The following is a 24,472-nucleotide window of genomic DNA, read 5'->3' on the forward strand; positions in this document are numbered from 1 at the left end:
GCTGACAGTAGTTATACCTACCAACAGCAGCTTGCTGGTACTAATTAAGCCTGGAGACTTTCCGGTCTTTCCGTTTCAGAACGCAACCTTCCTGCATGGTTCGAGGGTCATCTCTGAGCCGGTTCCATTCAGGCAGGCTTGGCAGAGTGGACGGTCGGGCTCGGGGGTACAACGTCCTGTACGTGACAACTTGGGCATATATAACACACACTCCTGCATCTAAGTACTTAAAGTTGCCTCCCTTCTCTTGTCCACTCTGTTGTACAACTCTGAAACCATCCATTCACCTTTGATGACATCCGCACTCAAAACCATACTCAAAGACAGCCACTTAGACCTAAGTAGTGGTCCCTCCGTGTCCAAGCACTCTTTTATTTCCGTTGGGATGGGTCCATCCTTTAAGATCAGGTGCCTGAACCACGAAGTACATTTCACCCAGTTATAACACGATTGCTCACCAAGCACCATGCGCCCTCGGACCTGACTCATCGATGATAAGTTAGTCACGCAGTTTCTTCGGCCCTTGGGAGCGTCCGCGGTACTTCCCTCCAGCACGTGGCTCAAATAGGGGATGCCACCACATCATTGTATGGCACCGCACCATGGATCTGCAGAAAAACGTTGATCTTAGGCCGATGATCTCCCGACCCAGATGACTGAGACTTGAATACCATGCACATCCCCAGTCAATGACAACATTCATGATGTACCTGCAGTGTCCCTGTGTTGCTGTTCTATCATATTTTGCAGGTCTCTGTCGGAAACCAACCTAAGCACTAGAACCCCGGTCGCATCTGTCTCAGAAGGACTGGAGTCCCTGCACTAAGCCAAGGGTCTCGTTTTTGGGTTTCCAGCGGCCGGCTGTTTTTCGTCTCGGCTGAACTCCGGAGTTTCACGAACCCTACTGTTTCATGGTTCAGGGCTCGAACGTTGATCTCCGCCTCAAACTCAATTTAGGTTCTTTGAGTTCCATTCCCCTTCGATGAAGCGCCAATTTCTCCACACCCATCGGGAGACTGACCCGCTTTGAGTCTCGATCAGGGTCCGGACCCTGCCGCTTTGGTTTTCTCGTCCGTGCATCTGAAACAACTCCCTTCAACAGGGAACGCCTTTCACACTTCCGTCAGAAAATGTTTCACCACGTCCCAATTTTGCGACATCTTTGCTTTTGCGTGCCAAAGGGATGCGATGTGTCAGTATGATGGATAACAGCTGAACCACTTTCGCAATGCCGAGGTAGCCGGCCGTTGCTGCCTGGGAATGACAGTATATATCCATTCTGGTTCTCCCAGACTTTGGCGGGTGAAGCAGACGAGGAAGCAGAGCAATCCTATCATATTCACTCTTTCGTTACAGTTTATCGAAACACTCTTTCACTTACCATACTCTCGTTCAACCATAATTTGTATCTCATCGGAATAATGGCTCCTCTCAAGTCCCTCCTCGTTGGTGCCCTTGCTACGCTGGCCGTAGCAACCCCCGTCCCTGCCCCTGCCCCGGAGGCCGGCCAACTCCAAACCCGTCAGTTCATGGACTCGAATGATCTCACGTCCGGTTCCTGCAAGGACGTCACCTTGGTCTTCGCTCGTGGATCCACCGAGTTGGGCAACATGGTAAGTCGTTCTTCTTCCACCGCCCCTGTGTCATCTCAGATTATGGTTCCGCTCTCGCACGGTACTGACCCCCGAAACAGGGTTCCGTCATCGGACCTCCCCTCTGCACCGCCCTGAAGTCCAAGCTTGGCGCCGACAAGGTCGCCTGCCAGGGTGTCGGCGGCCTCTACACCGCCGGACTGATGCAGAATGCCCTGCCGCAGAACACCGACCCGGGGGCCATCTCCGCGGCCAAGAGCATCTTTGAGCAGGCGGCTTCCAAGTGTCCGAGCACGAAGATCGTGGCTGGTGGATACAGGTATGCATCTCCCCGGTTCTTGGCGATCTTCTGAGTCAAGACACGCACCCTCCTGCGAACCTAGAGTCCGACACGGCTAATATCCCCGGTCAACCAGTCAAGGAAGCGCCGTCATCGACAACGCGGTGCAGGCGGTCAGCTCCTCCGTGCGCGACCAGATCAAGGGCGTGGTGCTGTTCGGCTTCACCCGCAACGTCCAGGACCACGGCCAGATCCCCAACTACCCCAAGGACGATGTCAAGGTGTACTGCGCGATGGGCGATCTGGTCTGCGACGCGACGCTGATCGTGACGGCCGCGCATCTGACCTACGGGCTGGATGCCGGCGATGCGGCGAACTTCTTGGCGTCCAAGGTCAACGCTTGAGTGCTTTGTCGGGGTCACAACGATTAGGAACCATCGGTGAGCTCGGGTGGTGGTGGATGGAGGATGATTTACGGGCTTTTATATATGAATCTTTCTTTTCGGCTGTTTTATTTTCGTTGGCGATTTTCAGGCTTATCCGAGACAATTCGATGTATTGTCTCACGGGTATATTCTATATTTTTTCATCCTTCCGTCAAAACCCATGGTGATGTGTTTGGGCAGTAGATGTGGCGTTGTTACGATACTATGCTCCCGCGTGGAACATGTTAAATAGAGCAATCTAATGAGTGCAGCTTATTAATAGTTATATTTCGACCCAGATTTGTAACCTTTTGTTCCCGATCAAGAATCAAGTTACCTGCCGCCACTGTATACGGATTCGTCTCGTCACGGATTCGGAATACTGATATTGATAGATGCCTTTTCACCAAAACCAGAAAATTCTCCTTCTTTCAAACAGAGACTCATATATCCGACGGTAACTGTCATAGTATTTGATGAGGAAGATAGGTCTGTGCCGATAACTTGAGTAATCGCATTCTCTGGGCTTGTCCAGGCTCTCTCCGCAAAGAGCCGGAAATAACGCTCCGGAGCGGAGTTAAACTTCCGTGCCCGCGGCGCTTTGAGAACTCAGGCTGACACGAGGGTCCGTGGCTTTTGATTGGCCCCTTTAGCTCACCGCCCGTGGGTTTCCGCAATAGCACTCAGATGGATGCCCTAGGCTCCGATGCCAGGTGCCCACAGTGGTGTGTCCATGCGCGTCATCGTTCGAGAACATTTACGAGATCGTGAACCAACCCATGTATCCACGGGGAGCTCGTGCTTTTCAGCTGATCACCGGAGTCATACGATATTGTAGCCCAAATCAAGAGCCGCGAGGGCCCAAAAGAGATTAGCAGGTGCTGTAAAAGGGTATTGATCGGTTGATGGGCGATCGGCGGATGTAGGCCCCGCTCTGGAGATAAAGCGGAAGTACTACTGTAGATGAGTGTCATCAGCCAGCGACAGCACCTGTCTGTCCCAGGTCAACCCGCAACTGAATACGGCTCCGGGGGTGAGGCTGGACCTTGGAATGTCATCCGGGGTTATGTGGTCTAGTGGTTCTGAGACTGTGTGTTCTATGGTTGGGCACTGTACACTGTGGAGTTAAGCGGGAATAGAGGTGTCATCAACCAGGATCTCTAAAGCCCGGGTGGTCAACCATACATTTGGGTCTGCCCAAGCACGATATAAAATCGCACGCAGATTCCTGGCTTGAGGGTACTAAAATACCTCTTCTCCATACTCACATACTTCTCCTCATCAAAAGCCATCTACCTTCCAACAACCAATCTACCACACGTGACCGCAACCATGACCTCCAAATACGCCGCTGCCCACGCATCCCCCAACGGGCCAGGCGACGCCCGCCCCACGGCGCAGACCATCATCGACGACCAAGACCTCCGCGACCAGCTCACGGGCAAAACCATTCTGATCACGGGCTGCTCCTCGGGGATCGGCGTGGAGACCGCGCGCGCCCTGCACACGACGGGCGCGACGCTCTACCTGACGGTGCGCGACACCGCGAAAGCGACCAAGAACCTGGGCGACCTCGCCACCAGCCCCCGGGTGCATCTCCTGCACCTGGACCTCGACTCGCTGGACTCCGTGCGCGCCTGCGCGGCAGACCTGCAGTCGCGCACCAGGGCCCTGCACATCCTGATCGCGAACGCGGGCGTGATGGCGTGCCCCGAGGGCCGGACGGCGGACGGGCTCGAGGTGCAGTTCGGCAGCAACTACGTGGCCCACTTCCTGCTGTTCCAGCTGCTGAAGCCGCTGCTGCTGGCGTCGTCGACGCCCGCGTTCCACTCGCGCGTCGTCATGGTCTCGTCCGTGGGCCATCGGTTCGGCAACGTCCACCTCGACAATCTGAACTTGGAGGGCGGGGAGTACGAGCCCTGGAAGGCGTACGGGCAGAGCAAGACCGCTTTGATCTGGCTGGCCAATGAGATCGAGCGGCGGTACGGGGCCCAGGGCCTCCATGCTCTCAGTCTGCACCCCGGCGGCATCCAGACCGACCTGGCGCGCCACATGTCCGAGGACCAGATTGCGGCGTGGAATGCCGATCGCGAGCTCATGCGCCACTTCAAGAGTCCCGCCCAGGGCGCCGCCACGACCGTCGTGGCGGCTGTCGCGGCGGAGCTGGAGGGCCAGGGCGGGAAGTATCTGGATAATTGCCAGGTGGTGACGGATGAGCACGACCCGGCTAGCGGGAGGTGGGGCCCTGGGTATGCGTCCTGGGCGTTTGATGTGGAGGGACAGAAGAAGCTGTGGGAGAAGACTTTGGATATCCTTCAGCTGCAGGATGAGTGAGTGGTACGGTACTCGGGCTAATCATCGTGATTCGTTGATTGCTGTGGGGATTTGTTGTCGCACCAAAGACCGTCTTCGGATATGAGATATTGCTGTTTATGTTGGAAGCGGAAGCAAGTTACCGCAATTTGCTTGATATAGTATAGCGAAGATAATGTATAATCTAGTTGCCATTCTGAGTGTGACATCTTTCTTCTGGGGTTTGTAGCAGGAACTACGAAATGTGAATGGGTGCCATTATTCGAAAGATTTCGGCGTTTCAAAGCAACGGTTCCGCTCAGTTCCACTTAGCTTCAGTTAATACCTGTAGTTCATTCGGGCCAGTGTATATAAATTCCATCGAGATAAATACAAATACACATGTGGACGTTCTTGAACTATCAATTGCACGCAGGAAGAGTGCACAGTTCATTTCAGGAAGTGCACCACTGGGTCACAAATTGAGGTAATTCCTGAGGCTCAAGTTGATTCTATGCAGTGACGCAATATAATTCATGACAGCGCTTAGAAGATCTAGAACGGTGACTTGAGATCACTTGAGCTTAGTCACTCGCGTTGGTGTTGACAGCTAGTGTATGTGTAACTCAAAGCCGGCAATCTATGCATGAGCTGAGTGATATCGCCAGCCGCCAATCGGTAAGCCCGGGGTCCACGCGAGTACGACAGGTCGGATTGTCAGCAGCCTGCATCAGTGTTAACTCTATTCCAACAATATTCTCAGGTACTGTACTAAACCACTTAGATCAAGTTAGGAGGGGAGACAATATCATTAACTTGGTGGATGTCTCTTAGTGTGTGTCTCTTAAGCTTTCACCTTGGGGTACTAGGGGCCCGCACTTGCCCAGTATCTTTTGCGCCAGCCAAGTAACACCACACCACGTCTATTTGGTCCCTCGTCAACCCAACTTCCCCACCTCCCACCATGCGTCTGGCGCTCACATCCCCACGGCTATCTCGGCTGCCACGGCTGAGCTTAGCCACTGCTCCCCTTTCATGTGTTCGATATCTAAGCAAAATGGGTAAAAACGATCTGATCGAAGAGCAAACTTTACTGTACTACCATCAGAAGCGATACTATCCAGTCCGCATCGGTGACACCTTCAAGGATCAGTATCGGATCATCGCTAAGCCTGGCTACGGCGCATATTCCACCGTGTGGCTCGCTTGGGATGAAAGGTTTCTGGGCACGGAACCCCAGCATTGGCCCTTCATCGGCTAACGTGATCTTCCAGAAACAAACAGTATACTTCGCTGAAAGTCTGCATCGGCATCGAGCAGGCCGATAAGAAACCATCGCCTGTGCTGAATGAAGTCAGAATGCTGGAACGCGTGCAGAATGTCGCGGAGGCAGCTGACCACCCAGGCCTGTATTTCATCCGCCTCGCCACCAACATCTTCGAACTGCACTCCTCTTCCGGTCGGCATTATTGTATCGCGGCCAAGCCCCAGAGCCACAGCTTGCGCACGCTACAGACAACTTACCCAAACGCTAGGGTACCAAGACTCTTAGTACGGTCACTCGTGCATCGGCTGTTTTTTTCGATCAATTGGCTCCATGCCACCTGCGGCCTCATCCACACAGGTTCGATTGAAACTCCTCAACAGAGCAAGGATGTGCAACATACTCATTCCGGTCTATAGATATCTCCCCCCTAAATGTTCTAATGAAGATAGAGGACGATGCTAGTCTCAAGGACATTGAACAGCGTGAAGCTCGCGACCCCAGCATCCCTATCACCTGTGAATTCTCAGGCGCCCCTGTCTACCGCTCCCGCGAGCCCTTGCTAGAAGTGGGTGGCGCCCCGATACTTACGGATTTTGGTCACCTACGTGAGTTCGACTTTGACGGCCTCGTCAACAATGATTGGGTCATGCCTGATCTATACCGAGCCCCAGAGGTACTGCTGCAGATTCCGTGGACTTTGCAGGTGGATATGTGGTCTGTGGATGTGATGGTAAGTCGCACATGATGGAAATATGTCAGGCGAGGCACCTACATTTGCTAACCACCGTTTCAGATAGACTCTAGAACTGCTGGAGGGCAAGAATCTGTTCGACCCGATAGACCGTGTCAATCACCAATATGTTCTCCCATTGGCATTAGCGCAGTACATAGGGTACCTTGGGCTGCCACCGCTGCACATGCTCCAGGAGAGTCCGCTTTTCTCGACCCATTTCGATGAGAAAGGTGAGCAGTCTACTCTTCTTCACTCACCTTCTTCACTCACAATCCGCCACACGTGGCCCCACAGACGGAGACCAGGATAGCAATGGAACGTATCTAACAATGCGGCAGGCAATTGGATGTTGGCTGAGGCCCCCATTCCCCAAACGAGCCTGGAAGAATTTGTCACCTGCATTCCTCCTGGGGAGGAGAAGGACCAATTTCTCCGGTTCATCCGCAAGATGCTAGCTTGGGATCCAGAAGCAAGGGCGACCGCGAATGAGATGATTGACGACGACGAATGGCTCCAGAGGCCGTTCCACGATATGCTCGAAAGCACTTGCTGGTTTCACAAGCAATTTGTGCCTCGTTTCTCCGGTGAAACCACCTCACATGAGACTCAAGGAGGGGGCGAGGACAAGGATTGAGGTGGTTTAAAAAATGTACCTGATCAGCGCAGGCGATGGAAAGCTTTGCCGGGCCTTGCCGATGCCCCATCACGGCGGAGCTGCAGGGGTAATGCCATCCAAATTCTACATAGCCCGAACCATTTTTCTGTAAACTCTTTACATTAATCAAGTTCGAACTTACAAGTTTGCTCTTTCTCAGAATGTCTTAAGTAGACTCATTTCCTTCCTCCCCTTCCATCCACCCAACACAAAAAACCATAATAGCACCACCCACTCCGACCCACACCAGAAGGCCGGCAGCCACGCGACAATCAGCTTAGGCATCAGGTGCCCAGTCACACAGCTCACACAGATCCTCCTCTGGCCCCCGGTGCACCCGCCCACCTCCGCTGCCAAAAGGCTCGATGCGATGATGGGGCGCGGCCTCGGGTCATCCGCGCTGCTAGGCATCTGGGCCGTGGCATTAGCTGCCTGGGGCATCAATCTGACTGCATTCTCTTCCATACGTACAGAAAATCAATCCTTTATCTTTGGGCTCGTCGCAGCGAACGTCTCTCTGGCCTCTATACTGCTGACGCAGCTAAGTGCGCATAAGGTGGTTGTTAAAAGTCTAATACTACCGGCAGTGTTCGTTCTTGCAGTGTCAGCCTGACCACCGCCGCAGGCTCTATCCTTCCATTTTCTAGTACCGTGCCTACCTAATTGAATGTTGACTCAATTCTATCTATTAAACACCCTTGACTCAGTCCCCACTCCATCGGTCCAGTCAGTCCGCTCAAACCACCCATCTTTAACAACATTGAAATAACCAAAATATTCTTCCATCCCAAATCTGACTCTTTCCGCTATTCACTCACTCATCAGCCACCGATCCAAACACCTACCCAGAATGGCAGCAGTCTCCTCACCCGAGCAAGACATGATCCGCAGCTACGTGACAATCAGCCTGCTCATCATGAGTCTCACGATGCGTCTCGCGCAGCTCCTCCACACCCACGCCACAGTCGGTCTCGATGTGCCGCTTGTGCTACTTCCCGCATTGTCCTTGCTCGTTGCATGGATCGGATCCTTGACAGTCTTCGGTGGCAATCTAGCTCCACTCTCCAGCCCGACCAGAAGTCGATCGCTTATTCTTGCGCTCGCGGCGGCGGACCTCGCGCTGGCCTACTTGAACGCCCTACAGCCTAATGCGTCGGCGCTGACCTATATCACCTGCATTGTGTCGTTGTTTCAGTTGGGGCTGGACTTGGGGCTGTTCCTTTGGACAAGGGACTGAAATTGTACCGGCGGGTGGACTGTATGCGGTGAGAGGGGTTGCCCTTGGCGCTTATATACTGAACGGAGTTTTGCTTTGCTTCTACATATACCCTAAAATGAGGAAGTGTTTCAAGGGCGCGTGGGAGCAACTTAGCTAGGCCGGATGAATTTATGGAGGAAGTTTTTGAATCAGAGAATATCTTCGTCTGGTGGTGTATGTTCATTCTTATCTCTTTTTGTCTGTTTCCTATTCCACTTTCTCCAAGCGTCAAGAACCCTTAAGAATAGGTTAGTCTAGGTGGCCTTGCTATTAGTGTTATGGTCCATTCTGTACAAACAACCAACCCAAAATGCCAGGCATCTGTCGAGCCATACACCTTCATAGAACTATTGCGTCCTACCGACCTCACAACCCCCCTTGACCAACGGGACCACCTCCTCCGCCACCCCCAGCCCCGCCACGCGCGACCCATCCTTCGTCCGCATCTCCCCGAACATCACCTCAAACTCCCTCAGTTCATCCGGCACATTTCCCGGCCCCCCAAGCACCCCCGCATTGCCAGAACATCTAACCCCTCACTCCCGCGCGTCGCACACAGCGTCTGGAACAAGTCCGTCGTGCTCGCCGAGATGCCGTTCCGCACGAGCGCGTGGCCGCCCAGCCATGGCCAACGCAACGAAGTACGGGGTGAACAGACCCGCCGGGTGGGGGAAGCGGTGGACGTTGACGGTGATGGTGTTGGTGGCGGTGGTCGTAGTCGTGGTCTGGTGGAGGGTGAGCAGCGAGAGGGTGATGTTTTGTAGTAGCGACTGCAGGGCGGCCGGGGTGAAAGTGAAGACGGGCTGCTTGGCGGGGCCGCGGTAGAGGCTCGTCAGGGCGATGAGGGTGTTGGCCGTTGGTTGGGAGTGTAGCACTGTTTCTCTCCGGTATCCAGTCAGTAATCGATACTATCCAGAAAGGCATCACCGATTCACAGCAGCAGTGGGAGGGTCGCACCGAAAAGATCAATATACCCCGCCAACTCCAGCACCAGCGTATCCTGCACCGCTGCCAGATTCGCCCGCCGATACAACTTCGTCACATTCTGGCCCGTGGTTCCGGTTGTCGTGGCGTTGGACACGGCGAAACGGTCGTATGACGCCGGCACCATGGCGAAGTCATCGTAGAGGCCTGAGCTGTTCAGTGTGCCGCCATTCGAGGTTACTGTTGCTACTGTCGCCTACTGCACGCCCCCCGTGTACTTCAGGTGCACCGTGTAGACGGCCTCGTGCGCGTGACACGAGATGCTCTGTTACGTGCCTCCCGTTGTGGGGTCCATCCAGCGCAGCGCGAAGTCGAATGTGTATTTGGTGCTCTTCGTGCGCGCACGGTAGTCCGGTGAGGCGAGGTAAAAGTAGGCGTTTGTCCATGTTGGGCTCTGCTTGTAGATTTTGTTGACCCAGGTCTATAGGTCCGGGGTGTCAGTGGATGTGCATGCAAGGCGGGGGCTTGGGATTTGGATTGTGTATGAGCAGTTTGAGGAGCAGGGGGAGCTGCTGCGCAGGTAGTCGCCTGCCATCATGCAATGTCGCGCGAGGCGGGTGTGGGGCGAGGCAAGTTAGAGAGAATGAAAATGGGGAAGGAGTCGACGACCTGGCGAAGGGTCGAATAAGCGTGCATGGGGCTTGAAAACCAAGCCAGCCGACACGAAGCCCGCAGACGCTAGAAACCAATTCGTTGGGGCAACCAACCGGTGCGCGACTGAAGCATATTTGAGGCAGATGAGCAAGCCTTCCTTCCAATCTCCTGTTGATCGTATGTGCCTTTTTTTGCAAGACAGCTATGCGGCTGTATAGGGTCCATTCTCGAACCGAGCAATCCAATTGAATCATCGCTTTTCTACGGGACGTTTAAATATGGATCTCTGCAGGGCATGGTTGCTGACAACGCACGCTATAATTGGCATAATGCAGATAAAGGCTGCGAAAGGGGGGCTGAGTTGAAGTGTGCGGATCCACCCATACTGTCACCGCCTATCTGCGGGTATCGTGAAGAGCACAGCCAGCCAATAGAATGAATATGCTCAGATGACAGACTTGAACGTTCCTGCAGGATCGGAGGCTGAAAGTGGGGACGGATTTACAAGGAGGATTTCCGTGGGTTCTATACCAAGCTGCACGCTAGTCTGAATAAGGGAAGCCATGTGTGAAGAAGAATATCAAGACCTCATCGAGACTCTCGACGATACAAGGACTTTTCGCCTATAAGGCCGTCGATTCCTCCCCTCAACTGTTCAGATCGAACTCACAGCGCAGCAACAGCAGCAGCAAGCCCAACTTCCTCAGCAATCAAGAAAGCAACCATTCTCAAACCCTCAAATCCAATCCATCAAGGTAGACCCCTCATATTTTCGTCCTTCTCCCATTCCACAAGCACAAAGACCTAACTGAACACAATACAGCAGCAAAATGATGTCCCCCAGCACCATTGCCTTCCTCTTCTCCACCGCGCTCGCCGTGCTTACCCCCCTCGCCGCCGCCAAACGCTGCTACAGCGGCGGAGAATCGTACCGCTCTGTCGCCACCGGCCACGAAATTCTCGAGGAGGCGGTGAATGCCTGCGACATCCTCGAGGGGATCTACGTCTCTGGCGCCAGCCGTCCTCACTGCAGCAACCTCCAGTCGGGCAACCGCGTCAACTGGGAGGTGACCAACGAATCCGGCTCGAAGGCCATTCTTTCCTCAATCGACTGCGTCGCTGCCTTGAGAACCGAGATTGAGGCCTGCCCGCGCGGTAGTCTGCAGAATTACGGTCCCTTCTTGTTTAAATACGACCCCAACGCGGGCGCTTGCTAGAGGGCTGGCTGAGTTATGCATCAGAGCGAAGCGGATCGTGTTCGGGCGGATGTAAATTGTCGATGCGGTGCATGGGTGGTGATGGCCTAGTGGATGGCGAAGATGAGGCGATTGGGTTGATGAGTTGATGACAGAGAGGAGATGGATGTGTTTACATGTATGCACTTGACATCATTCTTGCACGGTCTCATTGTGAGTTTGACCTTTTGTTTCTCTGCTTGGGACTCTCAAGCCGAACTCAACATGGATGCTTTTTTCTGCCATTTCTGTGTTTCTAAGACCGTAAATCCCGCCAATGTGATCTGCCCTAAATCCACGGTCCACCTCTAATCCTGTGCCTTTTACGCTGCACACGCTGCTAAGCCTGAGCCAAAAGTCGAAATTTCTGTTGATGTTCATGGCTTTCATACCTCATCAACTTCTACATAATAGGAGGCCGTGCTATGTCTGGGATACAATATTGCTGCACTGGCATGCCTTCGCCTCTCGACTGTAACCGACAGCAACCAGCTTTGATAAAAGTCTCTCCTCTAGCTGAAGAAGCTGCATAAGCAAGACAACCACGGTACAATGACATAGCTATCCATAGGCCTCATGCACTCGTCCCTTGAGACCATGATCTCGTCCCTCCCAAGCTTGTGCTGTCTACCGCTCCTTAGGCCAGCTTGGTGGGCGACCAAGGGTTGCCTTTACTTCAATGTAGGTTCACAGCGCCATACTTTAGCCGGATAAAGAATAAGTATATGTGCCTCTACTCGCCTTCCATAATCTTTGGCCAGGCTAGACTTTAACAGCAATGCATTCGAGACTGGCAAAATAGCAGGTAGGTTCAATCTAATACCAAGCTAGCCTGATCCATCTTCCCCCTATCAAGAGCTCGTCCTCTGCTCGACTCGGACAAGAAGCGGCGCCCGTCTCCATACCTCCCATGCTTTCTGGCCGGATAACCACTCGTCAACATCGAGCTCGGAGCTGATGTCGAAATGCCAGAGAAGGCTGCACATCAACAGCCGCAACGTGTAATATGTCATACTTCGGCCCCAGGTCAAGTCAACATGGGATCAATTATCAATGTGGCCATTGCGAAAGGAGAGCGTGAGATAGAAGAAATATGAAAAGACACTCACTCTTGTCCAATACAGGACCTCTTTCCGACGGAGAAAGGCTGCAGCGCGGCTCGACAATCACCGGCATACGATCCGTGCGGATCCTCAAGCCACCTATCTGGCTCAAATCGATCCGCGTTGTGGAAATACTCGCTCGCATTCGACGTGGCGTACATAGATACATACACCCGAGTGCCGCCTGGAACCCACCGACCGGCGACGCGGATGCCTCCGGGGCCGACAACGCGAGGCAGGATCTCTGGCACCGGATTGTATCTCCGAAAGGCTTCTTTAATGCACGCATCCAGGTATTTCAGGTTGCGGACGTCGGCGATCGAGATGCAACTCGGATCGGAGATTTTCGAGCGCACCTCGGCCGTCAGGCGCTGAAGGACGTCGTGGTGGCGCAGGAGGTCCGCGACAAGACTACTCAGAAGGCAAGAGATGGTCTCCGTGCCGGCGAGCATCAGTATAGGGGTATTCAGCGTCACCTCCTCCTCCGATATACGGTCCGCCTTCGGGAGGGACGTGGCGAAAGCCACCAGGTCGGGATCATGGACGTCTTTGTGGAGGCGTTGACGCATGAGCCTGTTCGCGAAATCAAAGTATCTCTTTCTTGGCTTCTGGATAGCCGCACGGAGAAGCCATTGGTATATGCCCTTGACGATCGGAAATTCAGTGAGCGCAGCCGCGGTCACCGAAGCGCGAATCCAACCTGGCTGGCCCCTCGCCCAGTCAATGCAGCCAGACTTTTCGAGCAGTTGGAGGGATTGGCCAAAGAGAAGATGACCCATCACGTCGAATACCGTGAAGCTGAACAGTTCAGCAATGTCAAATGCATTCTGCTCCGTTGTTTCGAGTCGCCGAACCAAAAGAGCGGAATACTTATTGAAGAGTGGCTCAAAGGCTGTTAGATTCTGTCTCGCAAAGAATTGTGCGAAACCCCGCCGGAATCGGGCATGAGTGTCTTCGTCCGCGGTCAGGATCGTGGCTTTGTCATTCTCGAATGCGGCGAACACGATATCATCATTGAGTAAGTGTCCATTCGCATTAGCACTCCCGTAGATGTCTCTCACGGCTTCGTGCTTCATGTAGCTCAGCTCATTCGGCGCCACCCGGACAACGGGTCCGTATCGCTGGTGTAGGTTTTGCAGCCAGACGGACTTCTGCCCGGTGATGGTGACATAGGTGATGCGGGCTCGGCTGGCAGCGGCCGTTGTAGGCCCGGGGTAAGCCTTCAGTGGGTGCCAAAGTACGTTGTAGAGCAATTGGAGAATGACCAGCTTTCAGGATTAGAATGAGCACCAGTTTATTAAGGTTGTGGGGTTATTGCCATACAATTCCCAGAGCCAGTAGAACAGTTAGGATCATACTTATTAGGGGTGTGATGGCAGCCGCTGAGACGGATGCCCTGCGTTAGCTGCAAATGATTGATCGGATGTGGAAGATAATAGTAAGAGCAGGAAAGTCTCGTCTGAGAATATCACTGAAACTAAACGGTAGTGAGCAGATCAACAAGTCGCTGGCCCACATATAAGACAATTGATGACAAGGGCTCTGCTAGATGCGTAGAGGGGACTAGCTCTGACAGGGTATTGGTCACACTTGCAAAGAGATACTCTGTTTCTCTGAACCCACGCGAAGTGTAGATGGTCTAAGAACCCACATTGACTTCTGAGAAGGCTGGCAGCTGCAGTATGATGTCAGTGGAATGCCAGAGAATGTAAGGAATAAACAGATGAAGTTCGTCACAAGACTATTCACCATAGACAAATTACAATGAGACTGAGAAGAGAATACACAAGCACTCACATTATGCAGCTGGCTGCTGCGCACGAATCAAAAAAGTAATCTCTGAGAGTAGTTGTAGTCGGGGGACATCTCCGAATTCAGGTTTTGTTTCATGACAGAATAGCGGTGACAAGAATCATCGATGAAAATCATAGGGTCCGATTTGTCCTGCAAACACATCGAGTATTCTTGCTATGTTGTTACACAAGGATTTTCATAGGCTGTGCTTATCCAAAAATGGAAGCAAGTTACGTTACTGCCTTCCATGGTTCTCGGTAAATAGTTATACATCTTTGGCATACCAGGTTAAGCAGATCACCGGGCAAGCACTTTCTGATAGTTCACTACCTTGAACTCAATGCTTACAAGCATCAGCCAGTCCCAAGCGACTAGTTTCTCCTGTTATGTGAAAGCTAGAGACTCCAAGGATCTGCGTGAACTTTTTACAGACTATGCATGCAAGGAGTCAGCGGGTACATGAGCGGAAGAGGTCCTTAGATAGGCCGGATTGTGAACTCAGTTGGATGGCAGTATACTAGCTGCAGGAATATCCGGAAATGTGCAAATGTGAAAAGCTCCAGCATCACCATGGTACCATCTATAAATGATTCCGCGTTCGTCTTACTACTCCGGTACTTTGATTTCAAGATGTCTATCGTCGAACAGAGACCCGGATCTTCCTTTCCCGGTTGCCCTGATACCAGACCCTTCAAAAGATGAGCAGCAATATGAGAATCGATATCCCCTTTAGACTTGCCACCAACGCAGATTTGGTTCGGGCAAAGGCAAATCATTCACAATGGGTTGAAACTTCAGGGCTACTCGGCGATTCAGCAACCCAGAAAGCGTACGAGGCTGCAGACTTTCCTCTTTTGGTGGCCTACACGTGCCCATCAGTTTACGGACCTCACCTGGATCTGATAATGAATCTAATTGGCTGGTCCTTTTTACTGGACGACTCACTCGACAGACCAGGCATTCGACAAGCCTCTCCGACGGCCACTGAACATACCTTGAACACTTATCGCAAGATACTAGATGGGAACCGTGCCGAGCCATCCGCGGATCCTCTGGTGACAGCTTGGAAGAGTCTTCTGCCGTGTGTCCATCAACGTTCGTCCGAGGCCCTGAAGGCCCGGCACCGCAGGCATTGGGAAGACTTGTTCGACGCCTTCCACCGTGAAGCGAAGAACAATGCCGGCGGTATAGTCCCCACCTTCCCGGAGTATCTGGAGCTGCGGCGAGCCGCAGCAGGGGTGGAGATTTGCCTGGACTGGGCGGAGGCAGTTGGCGGCTTTGAGGTTCCCAACAGCGTGCACAGCAGCCCGGACTTCCTTCGTCTCCGAGAATATACCGACGATGTGGTTACGATGACGAATGACATTTTCTCGGTCCAGAAGGAAGCGCAGGCCGGCAACACCGACAATGCGGTGCTGGTACTTTCCCTGCAAGAGCAATGTTCCTGGGAACGGGCCACAGAGCTCACCCAGATGCTGATCGAACAGGATGTGGCTCAATACCAGACCACAGAGGCTCGGTTCCTGGGAAGTGAGTGCTTTGCCCAACTCGCTCTGCACGAGCAGTCGAATGTGCACCGGTTCCTGGATGCAATGAAGCATTGGATGCGCGGCAGTCTCGAATGGCATCGGAGCAATCCTCGGTACAATTGAGGGTTCTCCTCCTGCAGTTTACCACAGTGCGCACAACCTCGTATCCCTATATACATGCATTTTCATATGGATGAATAAATGTAAGTATATCCCTGCAAGTATGATTACGCATACGGCAAGTAACTTTTGAGGAATGCCAATAGACCGAATCAGGCAAAGAAAGGCTATCATAGAATACAGACGGGTTTGCCAGATAGCTGGGGACATGTATCGTAGTCGTGATAAGACTATGCTGTCTTCGGACCCCGCAATGGTTTTTACTGTATTTCTGCCAGAGACTGAAAATAGAATAGGATATAATTTGCATCGCATCCTAGAAGAATCTGCCTCCGGATATTTTCTAGTTACCTTAGCTTTTTCTCACACTACTGTTCCCTCAGATACCCAATCGTACGACCAACTAAACTCGAATCTAAAACACTACATGCCTTCAGGAAATATCTATTTGAATCCAGGCGCTCACCCAATTTTCATGCCATGAAGTATCGTTCCATATCTTTGATATACTACAGGGAAATGTGATGGGTCTATTCAGTACCAAGATCAGCCAAAGTATGTCATGTGACCATTGATCACTATAGGAGTCGTAATTTCCTACGGCCCCGCCAGTTATCAAAGGGCTGCCGTTCTATGCTTGACACCATGACAATTTGCATTGGCAAGAGGCGTCCTGAAGCAAGGAATACTGTTTCCGCCACTTGCCCCGGCATGACATTCTTGGAAGGCCGACCGCCGATGGCATTGCGGACGAACCGAGCCGCAGAAAATTACCTTCGGCCTGTGGAGCTCAGTAGGTATGTAAAGGATTCTATGTACTTCGCTATCGCATTCCCTGGTGAAGAGACTTTGGAGTGATCGGCATTTTGGCGGCAAGCCTGGAGGTACAGGTGTGACAGTCAAGAGCAGAAACCCCTTGAGGGATTGCGGGGTCTGAACTAAGGACGACTCACAAACACCTCCACCCACATCCACCAGAGTCGCGGCGCCAAGTGACGCCCATGAAAGTCGAAGGAAGTGGCACAGTTGTTGGCGTGGACAGTGCCGTACAGGAAAGGTATGATGAGGGTGATTTAGTTTCAACTCCAAGATTCATGTCCGGAGTTTCCATGCAGTCGCATCCAACCCAGTCACGTTTTGACCAAAGCGGTAGACTGGATGCCGTGCTTGTAAAGTAGGCAGTTGTCATGAGAGTGCTGCTAATTCTGTGCTTATAGAGTAATATATTTGAGGATTCGCTGTGCAATAACCAGAAATCTCCCCCCAACCCAATTCGCAAGCTCAGAGTAGCCTCCCCCCAGCCTCGGGGCTCTCCTGCACCTCAGCATCCACACCATTCCCGGCACCACCCAAGTGTGAGAAGCAATGCACCCTGTATCCGAAAGGGTCAACGCCAACCTGGGGTGCACCTTCTTTGAGGTCTACAGGGCTCCACAAGGTCCGAGAGCCTTTTCTTGGGTCGAGAGCTGGTAGTGTGCGACCGCGGCACAGCAAGCGAAAAGGTTTCCCCTGTTCCGCTCGGCCTTGAATTCATGTACTCAGGACGACACGCTTCACGGGGTGAGGCCTCCTCAGATCTCTTGATGCCCCAGACACTGACACCTGCTGCTAAAATAGCTGCAAAGGAACGCCTCAGCCTGGTTTACCACCTGTCGTAGAGATCCGGGGGAAGCATAGCAGCACGCTCGGCGTGGGAGATCACTAGCTGATTGCGCCGCGAATAATATTCCAGCGTGGCTTGCTGACCACTCGTGGGAATAGACGCAATTATCCATCTCAGCAAAGCTGCTAGCCGCTGGAGGTCGTCCTGATAATTCTGCTCCCATTTTCGGATCTCAGATTCTAGATCTTTCGGCTGACACCGTTCAAACCAGCCGTCTCGTATGTAGTAGGCACAAGCCAGTTGAGACGTCTGCGACACCCACATTTGAGGTAGGACCTGCTGCAGATCCACAGGCTCTCGTCTGGCCTTGGTCTTGATCTCCAGTATGGACTGCGTTGGAACGGTTTGGCCTCCTGCGCAGATTCTTAACGCCGAATATGGAGAAATCGCCGTCGGGGGATCTAAGATACTCGGGCTGCTCCGCCCCATCGCTGAATCCACGCCTTCACCCGATGAGATGTATCCGTCCGTCTCATACCGCACCAAACACGACAGTCCCGCAAAGTCATAGGACACGATTCGGTAGTGGCCCGTACTGTCTGGGATTCGACGGCTAGTAGCTGCGTTCTCGAACTCATGGCCAAACCCACGAAATTGCTGGCGAGGTATGAAATCCCGGGTCCATATCTCTTGGCGACAGAGAAGCATGGTCCTCCCCTGTCGTTCAATTTGAATGGTGAAATCCTCCAGGCGACTCCTGTTGTGTCTCGGGTTGATGAATGTCAACAGCTTCCGGATGTTGTTGCGGTCCGTCACAATGTCGACTGCGCCGATGTCGAAGGCGGGACGAGTGAAGTATAAGCTGCGGAAGAGAGGCTCCATCGGGCTGGCCGGGTGACGCGCTGCATTCTGCGCGATGTACAGCAGCCCTGAGTCCTTGGGCACTTTCAAAAGTTTTTTCCCTCGTCTCTTCTGGGTGGGCCACCGTGGACTCCACAGATTAGGACTGCCGGGGATAGCAATCGTAGGGTGATCGGATTCAATCCAATTATAGGATGCTAGGTGTTGCACCTGGCTGATGGTTGCTGCGGCCTCAAAATCTGGCCGCAGCTCGTTTGTGAACAACGTGGAGATAATAGTGGGTTGCATTGCAGCTTTGTGCTGCTGGTATCGCAGTTATTGGCAGGGAAATAATCAGATAAGGAGAACGAAGTAAAATGTTGAGTGGTATGGTATGTATAACTAAGGGACAGACGCAGCATATATAGGGCTGTTCAGATGCTCCGCAGCTGGGCATATCTTGACCTGTCTCAGGGACCTTCCCTTAAGCGCTCAGATAAACCCAGCATAGCATCATCCCCCATAAAAGTTTCACTTGCCCCCTCCCTACCTTTTCCCCTCAAACGGTGCACGCCACCGTTGATGGGTCTTCAATATACTCGGCGATGAGCGAACCATGAAGTTAGCCTTGCATGCGGCGCAGCTCCAGACATTGGATATGCCAGCTTGACGCAGGCACGCTGTGCCACCGCAGCGGCTACTGATTTCGAATGATAGGATACGAATGATCTATTTCCAAGCGCCGGAGCCAACTGCAAGGGAGGTCATACTAAGCCAATCAGCATTATGTGCCCGCGACTACTGCCGATGCCTTAGTCCTTGCGGAGCCAATCGGCAATCCCGAGGTGCTAACGAAGGCGTTCTAGCCTCAACACGCCCGCTGGTCTAGTATGACGCAGTCTTTAGATTCGAGTAGCTTGCTCTCAAGGCACTTCAAATCTCTGTTTGGGAATGCATGTGAGCCTTTCGACGCTCCATTCTATTCCAAAAAGTGCCCACCATTCTGACCAGAATAGCTCCGAAGGCTGTTTCAAGCAGTAGTGATGGCGCATTCAGCGGGACGGCGGAGCTCAGTCAAAGTCAATCTTGGAGACTGTTGTGTTACTCGTCCTGGTTTTCTAACGACATCGGTAAATCTCATGCTTGGAAGAGTGCACATGAAAGCCTGGGTCCATCACTGTACCTCCGGTGGCTTGCCTTTTGATCCCCCAAAGATTATTATCAAGTTCTACTCCACGTCGAATGTATTGAGGGAATACGCTCGCCAAATCATCTACCATTCAGCACCGGTACAGGCTTGGAAACCCATCGGTGTGTCAGGCAATGGTATGTTTACTTGCATGAATGTCTCGTCGACCTCATGTTTAAACGCGCAAGCGTGGAAGACAATGACCAACAAGAGCCGGTTAACTGACTCGGAGGGTAGCATTTCTGGCATACAGCGAGTTTCAAGACGGCTCTACCATATTGATAATATTCATCGATGTTGCCAGCTTACCCAGCAGTTTTTCCTACTACAGTGGATCGACCTGGGAACAATATGTGCTGCGGTCGTTGATTGCAAAGCATGTGATTGACACAGCATGCTTGACATTTCAGTTCTACCAACCTATCTGACGCCCAACGCTGTGCCACATTTCTTTCCGAATGAAATGATGTACACACATCATTGGCACGAGTTGCATCTAGTACAGCGCCACCAGGCAGACGAGCAGGGTTCGTGCCGCGCCGCGCTGCGCCACCATGAACCCCGCCTCCCCGAAGGGTGTGACTGTATGCGAACCAGTTTACCTATCTCTCGCTCAGATGCACCGTCGCCTCACTTTTTATTGTTCGATTCCCACTCGGCCAGCCTTGCGCAATGATCCCCGAACCGGACGGGTCACTCTGCACTAGCCGTCTTTGATGACCTGCCATAAATTCGCCATGTACAGATAGATACATATCTCGACTACCGCGGCCGTTCCAGAGATTCCAAGTCCAGATCTCCCACTATAATTCATTGTGCAGAACACAGACCGCTACTATCAATTTAGAGTGCTCGTCAGACAGCCCACTTCGAACCGGACTTCGATCATGCCCGAGCCAGACCGAGCCTCCGCCTTCATGAACACAGCGTTAAATGTGTCCTCCTCCGGGAGTAAGCCCCGAGGCTTGAAAGAGAAGCCTGCCAAAAGATCGCGGCCCCAGAAGCCATGGTCCATGTATCCCACGCTGCATGAACAGGTGCAGGCGCTCCTCGACGACAAGGGTCTGCATTTCACATTCCATACCCGCGATGAAGACGTGGGCGTCGTCCAGCACTATGACACCAGGGTCATGGGGCGGTTTGTCTGCCGCAATGCTTCCTGTCAGGCCGGAGGGTGGTCCAGCAAGATCATCGCCATCACGGTCCGCATGTACTCGCCACGCGAGTACAACGCGCGCGTCTATCACCAACACTGTCGGGGCTGCGGTTCCATCAGCCGACCCGTCCTCGATGAGTCCTGCTACGCAGAACGGATCGCCTATCGACTCCAGAAGTGGAGTGGCATTCGGCAGCCGAAGCCCGAGTACTTCCACGGCCATTCCCGGCGTCCGCACAGTCGCGGCTTGTGCGAGGGCTGCAAGGCCGGTCACTGCATATATGGGGCACAAAGTCAGGATGATGAAGATGTGGATGACTTGTGTACATCGATGGCGAAAATCCTGTAGGCCAATCTGGCCATGCGAGGAAGTAGTGGGGTCGAGGTTTGTCGGCCGTGTGGTCTATGTTGTTTCCCGTCAGGCTAGCTTGGTGGACTTGGACGTCCCCATGGCTAGTGCAGTCTGACAGACAGATGTTAGGCTGAATGAAGGCATCGACTGGGATTGCGAATTTGCTCCCAAAGAGTGTGATCTAATCGCTTGAGTGGACTGGTTTGCAATCTCAACGGCTCTAATCTCTACTCTAATCCATTTCAAATAAGCTCGAGCGGTAGACTTTGATTCTCCTGGCAGTAACATTTATGTACTAAAGAGGTTTATTGCAACGAATAGAATGTAGTTGGGTCGATACGGTCGTTTGGACTCTGTCACGGTAAGATTGCTTTTCCCTTTACAAATGCAGGATAAACTCTTCGATTCCATGCCCTTAAATGACAGGTGCGCGACACACTGCCCCCACTTACACGAGACAGTCGGATCCTATGATCTGACAGACTGAATCTTCTCAATGAAATTTGCAAAGGCGTCTTGAATGGAAGCAAAGCGGGTCAATCTGTCTGTTCGACTCATATCCAAAAAGCCACGGACACGGCCCGCCAATTCGATCCACAGTAGTAGGGCAGGGCTAACATGAGCTTTCTGGGGCTAGGCAGACTTCGGGGGTGATCAAACTACCGGCAGGTTGCTGGCGCGTCTGCTTCACTATATCGGAATTGCTACGGTTGAGTGGGCGAAGCGAGTGGGTTCCGACAGGAGGAGGCGAGGCATTTCTCCCGACTTCCTACTCATCCCAAGACGAGGGTGTGTGGGCGCCATCTGGTGGCACAAGGATAAGGGCCCTTATGGCAGACAACACGTTGCATGAAGTCTGCCCAACCGCCTCGTTCTTTTAATGAGTGGCGTCTGGCAGACTGTTGGCGGGAAATTAATGACTCGCATCCCTGCAAGGGAGGGGTGCTCGGACGCCTGGTGATTGGGCACCACACTCCCGGTAACCATACGCACCATGACACAACTTCAGTACTTCTCCGGGGTGTGGTAGAGGCAGGTTGAGGGGTCTCGAGACCATTGCAATACCCGCGACTCGATATAAGAATGACGGGAGAACAGTCAAGGCAAAGCCTGAATATCGATGCACCATCGACATTGAGTCACCGTGTTCTCCTTCGAAAGGAATCAGTCGAGCCTTCACTGCAAGCAATGTCTTCCATAACCTCAATCGACCCATCAGCAACATCTGAGGTCCTGGGCCTCGACCCCCACGCCATTCTTGCCTTTTTTGCCCGACTCAAGGATCTCACTCCGTCAGATGGATTCAACATGGTTCAGGCTGTGGCTATAGAAAGAAACGGGCTAGTGAATGAACTGACACATTGGCAAAAGAATGTTGTGGATCTTGAGAAAGTTAATCACGACAAGGAGACAACCATCCGTGGCATGTTCGAGACGTTTTCGAACGAGAAACAATCCCACGAACACACACAGAGACAAGTGAAAGAGCTTGAAAAGACGATTGAACAGCTCAGGGCGGAGGCGTCAAGGCTGAAAGATAGTCTGTCCACCGCTAAGGCGCAGGCTAGAGCCCTCGAGGAGGAGAATTCGAAGCTTCAGCGATCGATGAACGACACTCGCACTAGGTTGATCACAATTGAAGGCTTTTCTGCAGGACATATTGAAGGCGACGAAAATTCTCTGTGAGCGATGCCTGCATCGGTAGTCTCAGCCAGAATATACTGATTAATTCAACAGGATCGATGGGTTCACTGCTCTCTGGGGATTCGCCAAGACAGAGCTGCGCCCGCTGCTGAATATTGATCTCTCCACAGAAGCTGTCTCGGTATGTTCCAGAATTCGAATGTCGAGGTAGAGGTTGCTAAGAAATTACTTCAAGAACGATGCACTGTGGGAAAATCTGAGACGCTGCGAGCTCGTTCAGAATCATCAGATCCCCATCCCCTGTTCCAATACCCTGCCAGCGCAACACATCCGTTTGGCAACCATTCTCGCTCTTCTCGCGCGGGAGATTGACAAATACATATTCCAGCCATGCTATATCATCCCGGAGGAGACGCATATCCGTCAGGTTCTTTTTGAGCTTGCCGTGACAGACAGCGCAAAGGAATCCTTTTGCCGGTCTTTGCTACAGTCCATCAACACACCAGATCAGAAAAAGAATCTCTCGAAGATGATTCAGACCGTTGTCAAAAGCGTACTCTCATACCTGGAGGGGTCAGTCCCAGAGACTCATCTTGCATCCATGCGTACGGCCTTGGAGAGGATTGTGAGCAGGGCAGCTGATGTTTGGGACCCGATACGTCGCGCGAAGCGCAGATACGAGCTGGATTTTGACCAACCGGGAGTTGACGAGACGTGGCTTCCATTCACTGTAGACGAGCCCAAGCAGCCCAAGCCAGAAATGGGACGGCCGCTCCAGGAGGAACCTGCTCTCACCATCTTTCCGCGCCTTTCAGTCATCGAAAAGGGAACCATCACGACACATACAGTTGTCATCCAGCTGAGCAAATCATCATCCATCTTGCGCGAGGCTTTAAGTGAAATATCAAAGACACGGCAAAGTTCTGGTTTGATCCGACTCAAGGGCAGAAGTTTGCTGAGCAAATCATCCAGCTCCAGTAGTCCAACCCAGTCAAATGGGCAGACTATCGGTGCCAGGAAGGCAGGCGGAAAATGAACACCCGCGATCTAAGCAACGGCCGCTGTTCTGTGCGAATCATAGAATCAGAAGTTGATACGGAATGTTATGTTGAGGTCCCGGCCGTCTTGTAGAAGCGGGCACATTGCCTTCCTTCGACAAACTATAATCAGATTGGAGTCGTGATATGTCTACAGCTTTCCTAATCTGACGCGATCGAGTGATTATCTTACAATGCTGTATAAAGCATGTCTTCATAGGTTATATCATTTGAGTATACATGCGTTCAGCAGTGGTTACCTATTTTCCAGCGACTAAACAGGTATAGGTCACATTTGCTTCTCAATGCAGCGGCTTACAAGTCCAGCTGGTGGGTTCATCCGGATCACCCGTCTCATGATACTGGCCTGGTTGGGACAATGAAACTGTCTTAGTACAGTCTCCTCTTCTAGGCTAGCATAAGATCCACCCCGCTGGCCCAGGGTGCATCGGGTTGAGTTGTCCGTCGAGTCGAGTCATACTAAGACATTGCAAGTCCTTACCCCATTGCGATAAGACCATCCGTTCGGCATAGGCCCTTGAGTCAAAGAGTACGTGCTGCCACTTTATCACTCCGCCCTAGCCCTCATCTCTCTCTCTTCATCATGCTCACCTAATGATCTTGTTTCTGTGTTACTTTCTCTGCGACGCAGCCCAACCACCCAAGATGCCCTCCATCCCTCGACTCGCTTTCTTGTCCCTGGTCATCTCGCCTCTCGCCTGGGCTCAGCTGGAGACAATCAACATAATCACCCCGGCTGTTTCTCCACCCACCTCAACCTCATTGACCA

The 24,472-nt window shown here is 52.5% G+C and overlaps 11 protein-coding genes across 11 annotated transcripts; 8 read left to right on the top strand and 3 right to left on the bottom strand.

Annotated features, from left to right (window-relative positions):
• Positions 1-955: 955 nt before the first annotated feature.
• On the top strand, positions 956-2,573 carry BO66DRAFT_65001 (cutinase family protein). The gene is made up of 3 exons (XM_025653468.1): positions 956-1,613; positions 1,694-1,911; positions 2,009-2,573. The coding sequence occupies exons 1-3, from the start codon at positions 1,422-1,424 to the stop codon at positions 2,274-2,276; spliced, it is 678 nt and encodes a 225-aa protein (XP_025508529.1). The 5' UTR covers positions 956-1,421; the 3' UTR covers positions 2,277-2,573.
• A 709-nt stretch (positions 2,574-3,282) lies between these two features.
• Positions 3,283-4,803, top strand: BO66DRAFT_387556 (NAD(P)-binding protein). Its single transcript, XM_025646333.1, has one exon. It carries the CDS (start codon positions 3,630-3,632, stop codon positions 4,629-4,631), a length of 1,002 nt encoding a protein of 333 aa, XP_025508530.1. The 5' UTR covers positions 3,283-3,629; the 3' UTR covers positions 4,632-4,803.
• Positions 4,804-5,646: 843 nt separating this feature from the next.
• BO66DRAFT_363863 (protein kinase) lies at positions 5,647-7,223 on the top strand (the record flags this gene model as incomplete). The annotated part of the gene is made up of 5 exons (XM_025645131.1): positions 5,647-5,807; positions 5,864-6,213; positions 6,273-6,586; positions 6,654-6,819; positions 6,928-7,223. The coding sequence occupies 5 exons, from the start codon at positions 5,647-5,649 to the stop codon at positions 7,221-7,223; spliced, it is 1,287 nt and encodes a 428-aa protein (XP_025508531.1).
• Positions 7,224-8,079: 856 nt separating this feature from the next.
• Positions 8,080-8,481, top strand: BO66DRAFT_467394 (uncharacterized protein; the record flags this gene model as incomplete). The annotated part of the gene is made up of 1 exon (XM_025652565.1): positions 8,080-8,481. The coding sequence occupies exon 1, from the start codon at positions 8,095-8,097 to the stop codon at positions 8,479-8,481; it is 387 nt and encodes a 128-aa protein (XP_025508532.1). The 5' UTR covers positions 8,080-8,094.
• Positions 8,482-9,038: 557 nt separating this feature from the next.
• BO66DRAFT_433822 (uncharacterized protein) lies at positions 9,039-10,645 on the bottom strand (the record flags this gene model as incomplete). Its single annotated transcript, XM_025650724.1, has 4 exons — positions 9,039-9,376; positions 9,460-9,638; positions 9,759-9,907; positions 10,586-10,645. The coding sequence occupies 4 exons, from the start codon at positions 10,643-10,645 to the stop codon at positions 9,039-9,041; spliced, it is 726 nt and encodes a 241-aa protein (XP_025508533.1).
• A 265-nt stretch (positions 10,646-10,910) lies between these two features.
• BO66DRAFT_397331 (uncharacterized protein) lies at positions 10,911-11,297 on the top strand (the record flags this gene model as incomplete). The annotated part of the gene is made up of 1 exon (XM_025648587.1): positions 10,911-11,297. One exon carries the CDS (start codon positions 10,911-10,913, stop codon positions 11,295-11,297), a length of 387 nt encoding a protein of 128 aa, XP_025508534.1.
• An 869-nt stretch (positions 11,298-12,166) lies between these two features.
• BO66DRAFT_407514 (cytochrome P450) lies at positions 12,167-13,774 on the bottom strand (the record flags this gene model as incomplete). Its single annotated transcript, XM_025649064.1, has 3 exons — positions 12,167-12,329; positions 12,425-13,686; positions 13,742-13,774. 3 exons carry the CDS (start codon positions 13,772-13,774, stop codon positions 12,167-12,169), a joined length of 1,458 nt encoding a protein of 485 aa, XP_025508535.1.
• A 1,136-nt stretch (positions 13,775-14,910) lies between these two features.
• BO66DRAFT_433825 (pentalenene synthase) lies at positions 14,911-15,864 on the top strand (the record flags this gene model as incomplete). The annotated part of the gene is made up of 1 exon (XM_025650725.1): positions 14,911-15,864. One exon carries the CDS (start codon positions 14,911-14,913, stop codon positions 15,862-15,864), a length of 954 nt encoding a protein of 317 aa, XP_025508536.1.
• Positions 15,865-17,276: 1,412 nt separating this feature from the next.
• On the bottom strand, positions 17,277-18,815 carry BO66DRAFT_65052 (uncharacterized protein). Its single transcript, XM_025653469.1, has one exon. The coding sequence runs from the start codon at positions 18,611-18,613 to the stop codon at positions 17,504-17,506; it is 1,110 nt and encodes a 369-aa protein (XP_025508537.1). The 5' UTR covers positions 18,614-18,815; the 3' UTR covers positions 17,277-17,503.
• A 1,340-nt stretch (positions 18,816-20,155) lies between these two features.
• Positions 20,156-21,332, top strand: BO66DRAFT_387558 (3CxxC-type zinc finger protein). The gene has a single exon (XM_025646334.1). The coding sequence runs from the start codon at positions 20,381-20,383 to the stop codon at positions 20,996-20,998; it is 618 nt and encodes a 205-aa protein (XP_025508538.1). The 5' UTR covers positions 20,156-20,380; the 3' UTR covers positions 20,999-21,332.
• An 857-nt stretch (positions 21,333-22,189) lies between these two features.
• Positions 22,190-23,681, top strand: BO66DRAFT_397335 (uncharacterized protein; the record flags this gene model as incomplete). Its single annotated transcript, XM_025648588.1, has 3 exons — positions 22,190-22,683; positions 22,739-22,826; positions 22,881-23,681. 3 exons carry the CDS (start codon positions 22,190-22,192, stop codon positions 23,679-23,681), a joined length of 1,383 nt encoding a protein of 460 aa, XP_025508539.1.
• Positions 23,682-24,472: the final 791 nt, after the last annotated feature.

The sequence above is a fragment of the Aspergillus aculeatinus genome (assembly GCF_003184765.1).
Source record: "Aspergillus aculeatinus CBS 121060 unplaced genomic scaffold BO66scaffold_2, whole genome shotgun sequence".
Lineage (NCBI taxonomy): Eukaryota > Fungi > Ascomycota > Eurotiomycetes > Eurotiales > Aspergillaceae > Aspergillus > Aspergillus aculeatinus.

Coding starts and splice junctions, on each gene's coding strand:
- BO66DRAFT_65001 (XM_025653468.1), top strand. CDS start 1,422: ATGGCTCCTCTCAAGTCCCTCCTCGTTGGTGCCCTTGCTACGCTGGCC. Junction 1,614..1,693: donor CCACCGAGTTGGGCAACATG/GTAAGTCGTTCT, acceptor CCCCCGAAACAG/GGTTCCGTCATCGGACCTCC. Junction 1,912..2,008: donor ATCGTGGCTGGTGGATACAG/GTATGCATCTCC, acceptor CCGGTCAACCAG/TCAAGGAAGCGCCGTCATCG.
- BO66DRAFT_387556 (XM_025646333.1), top strand. CDS start 3,630: ATGACCTCCAAATACGCCGCTGCCCACGCATCCCCCAACGGGCCAGGC.
- BO66DRAFT_65052 (XM_025653469.1), bottom strand. CDS start 18,613: ATGCAACCCACTATTATCTCCACGTTGTTCACAAACGAGCTGCGGCCA.
- BO66DRAFT_387558 (XM_025646334.1), top strand. CDS start 20,381: ATGCCCGAGCCAGACCGAGCCTCCGCCTTCATGAACACAGCGTTAAAT.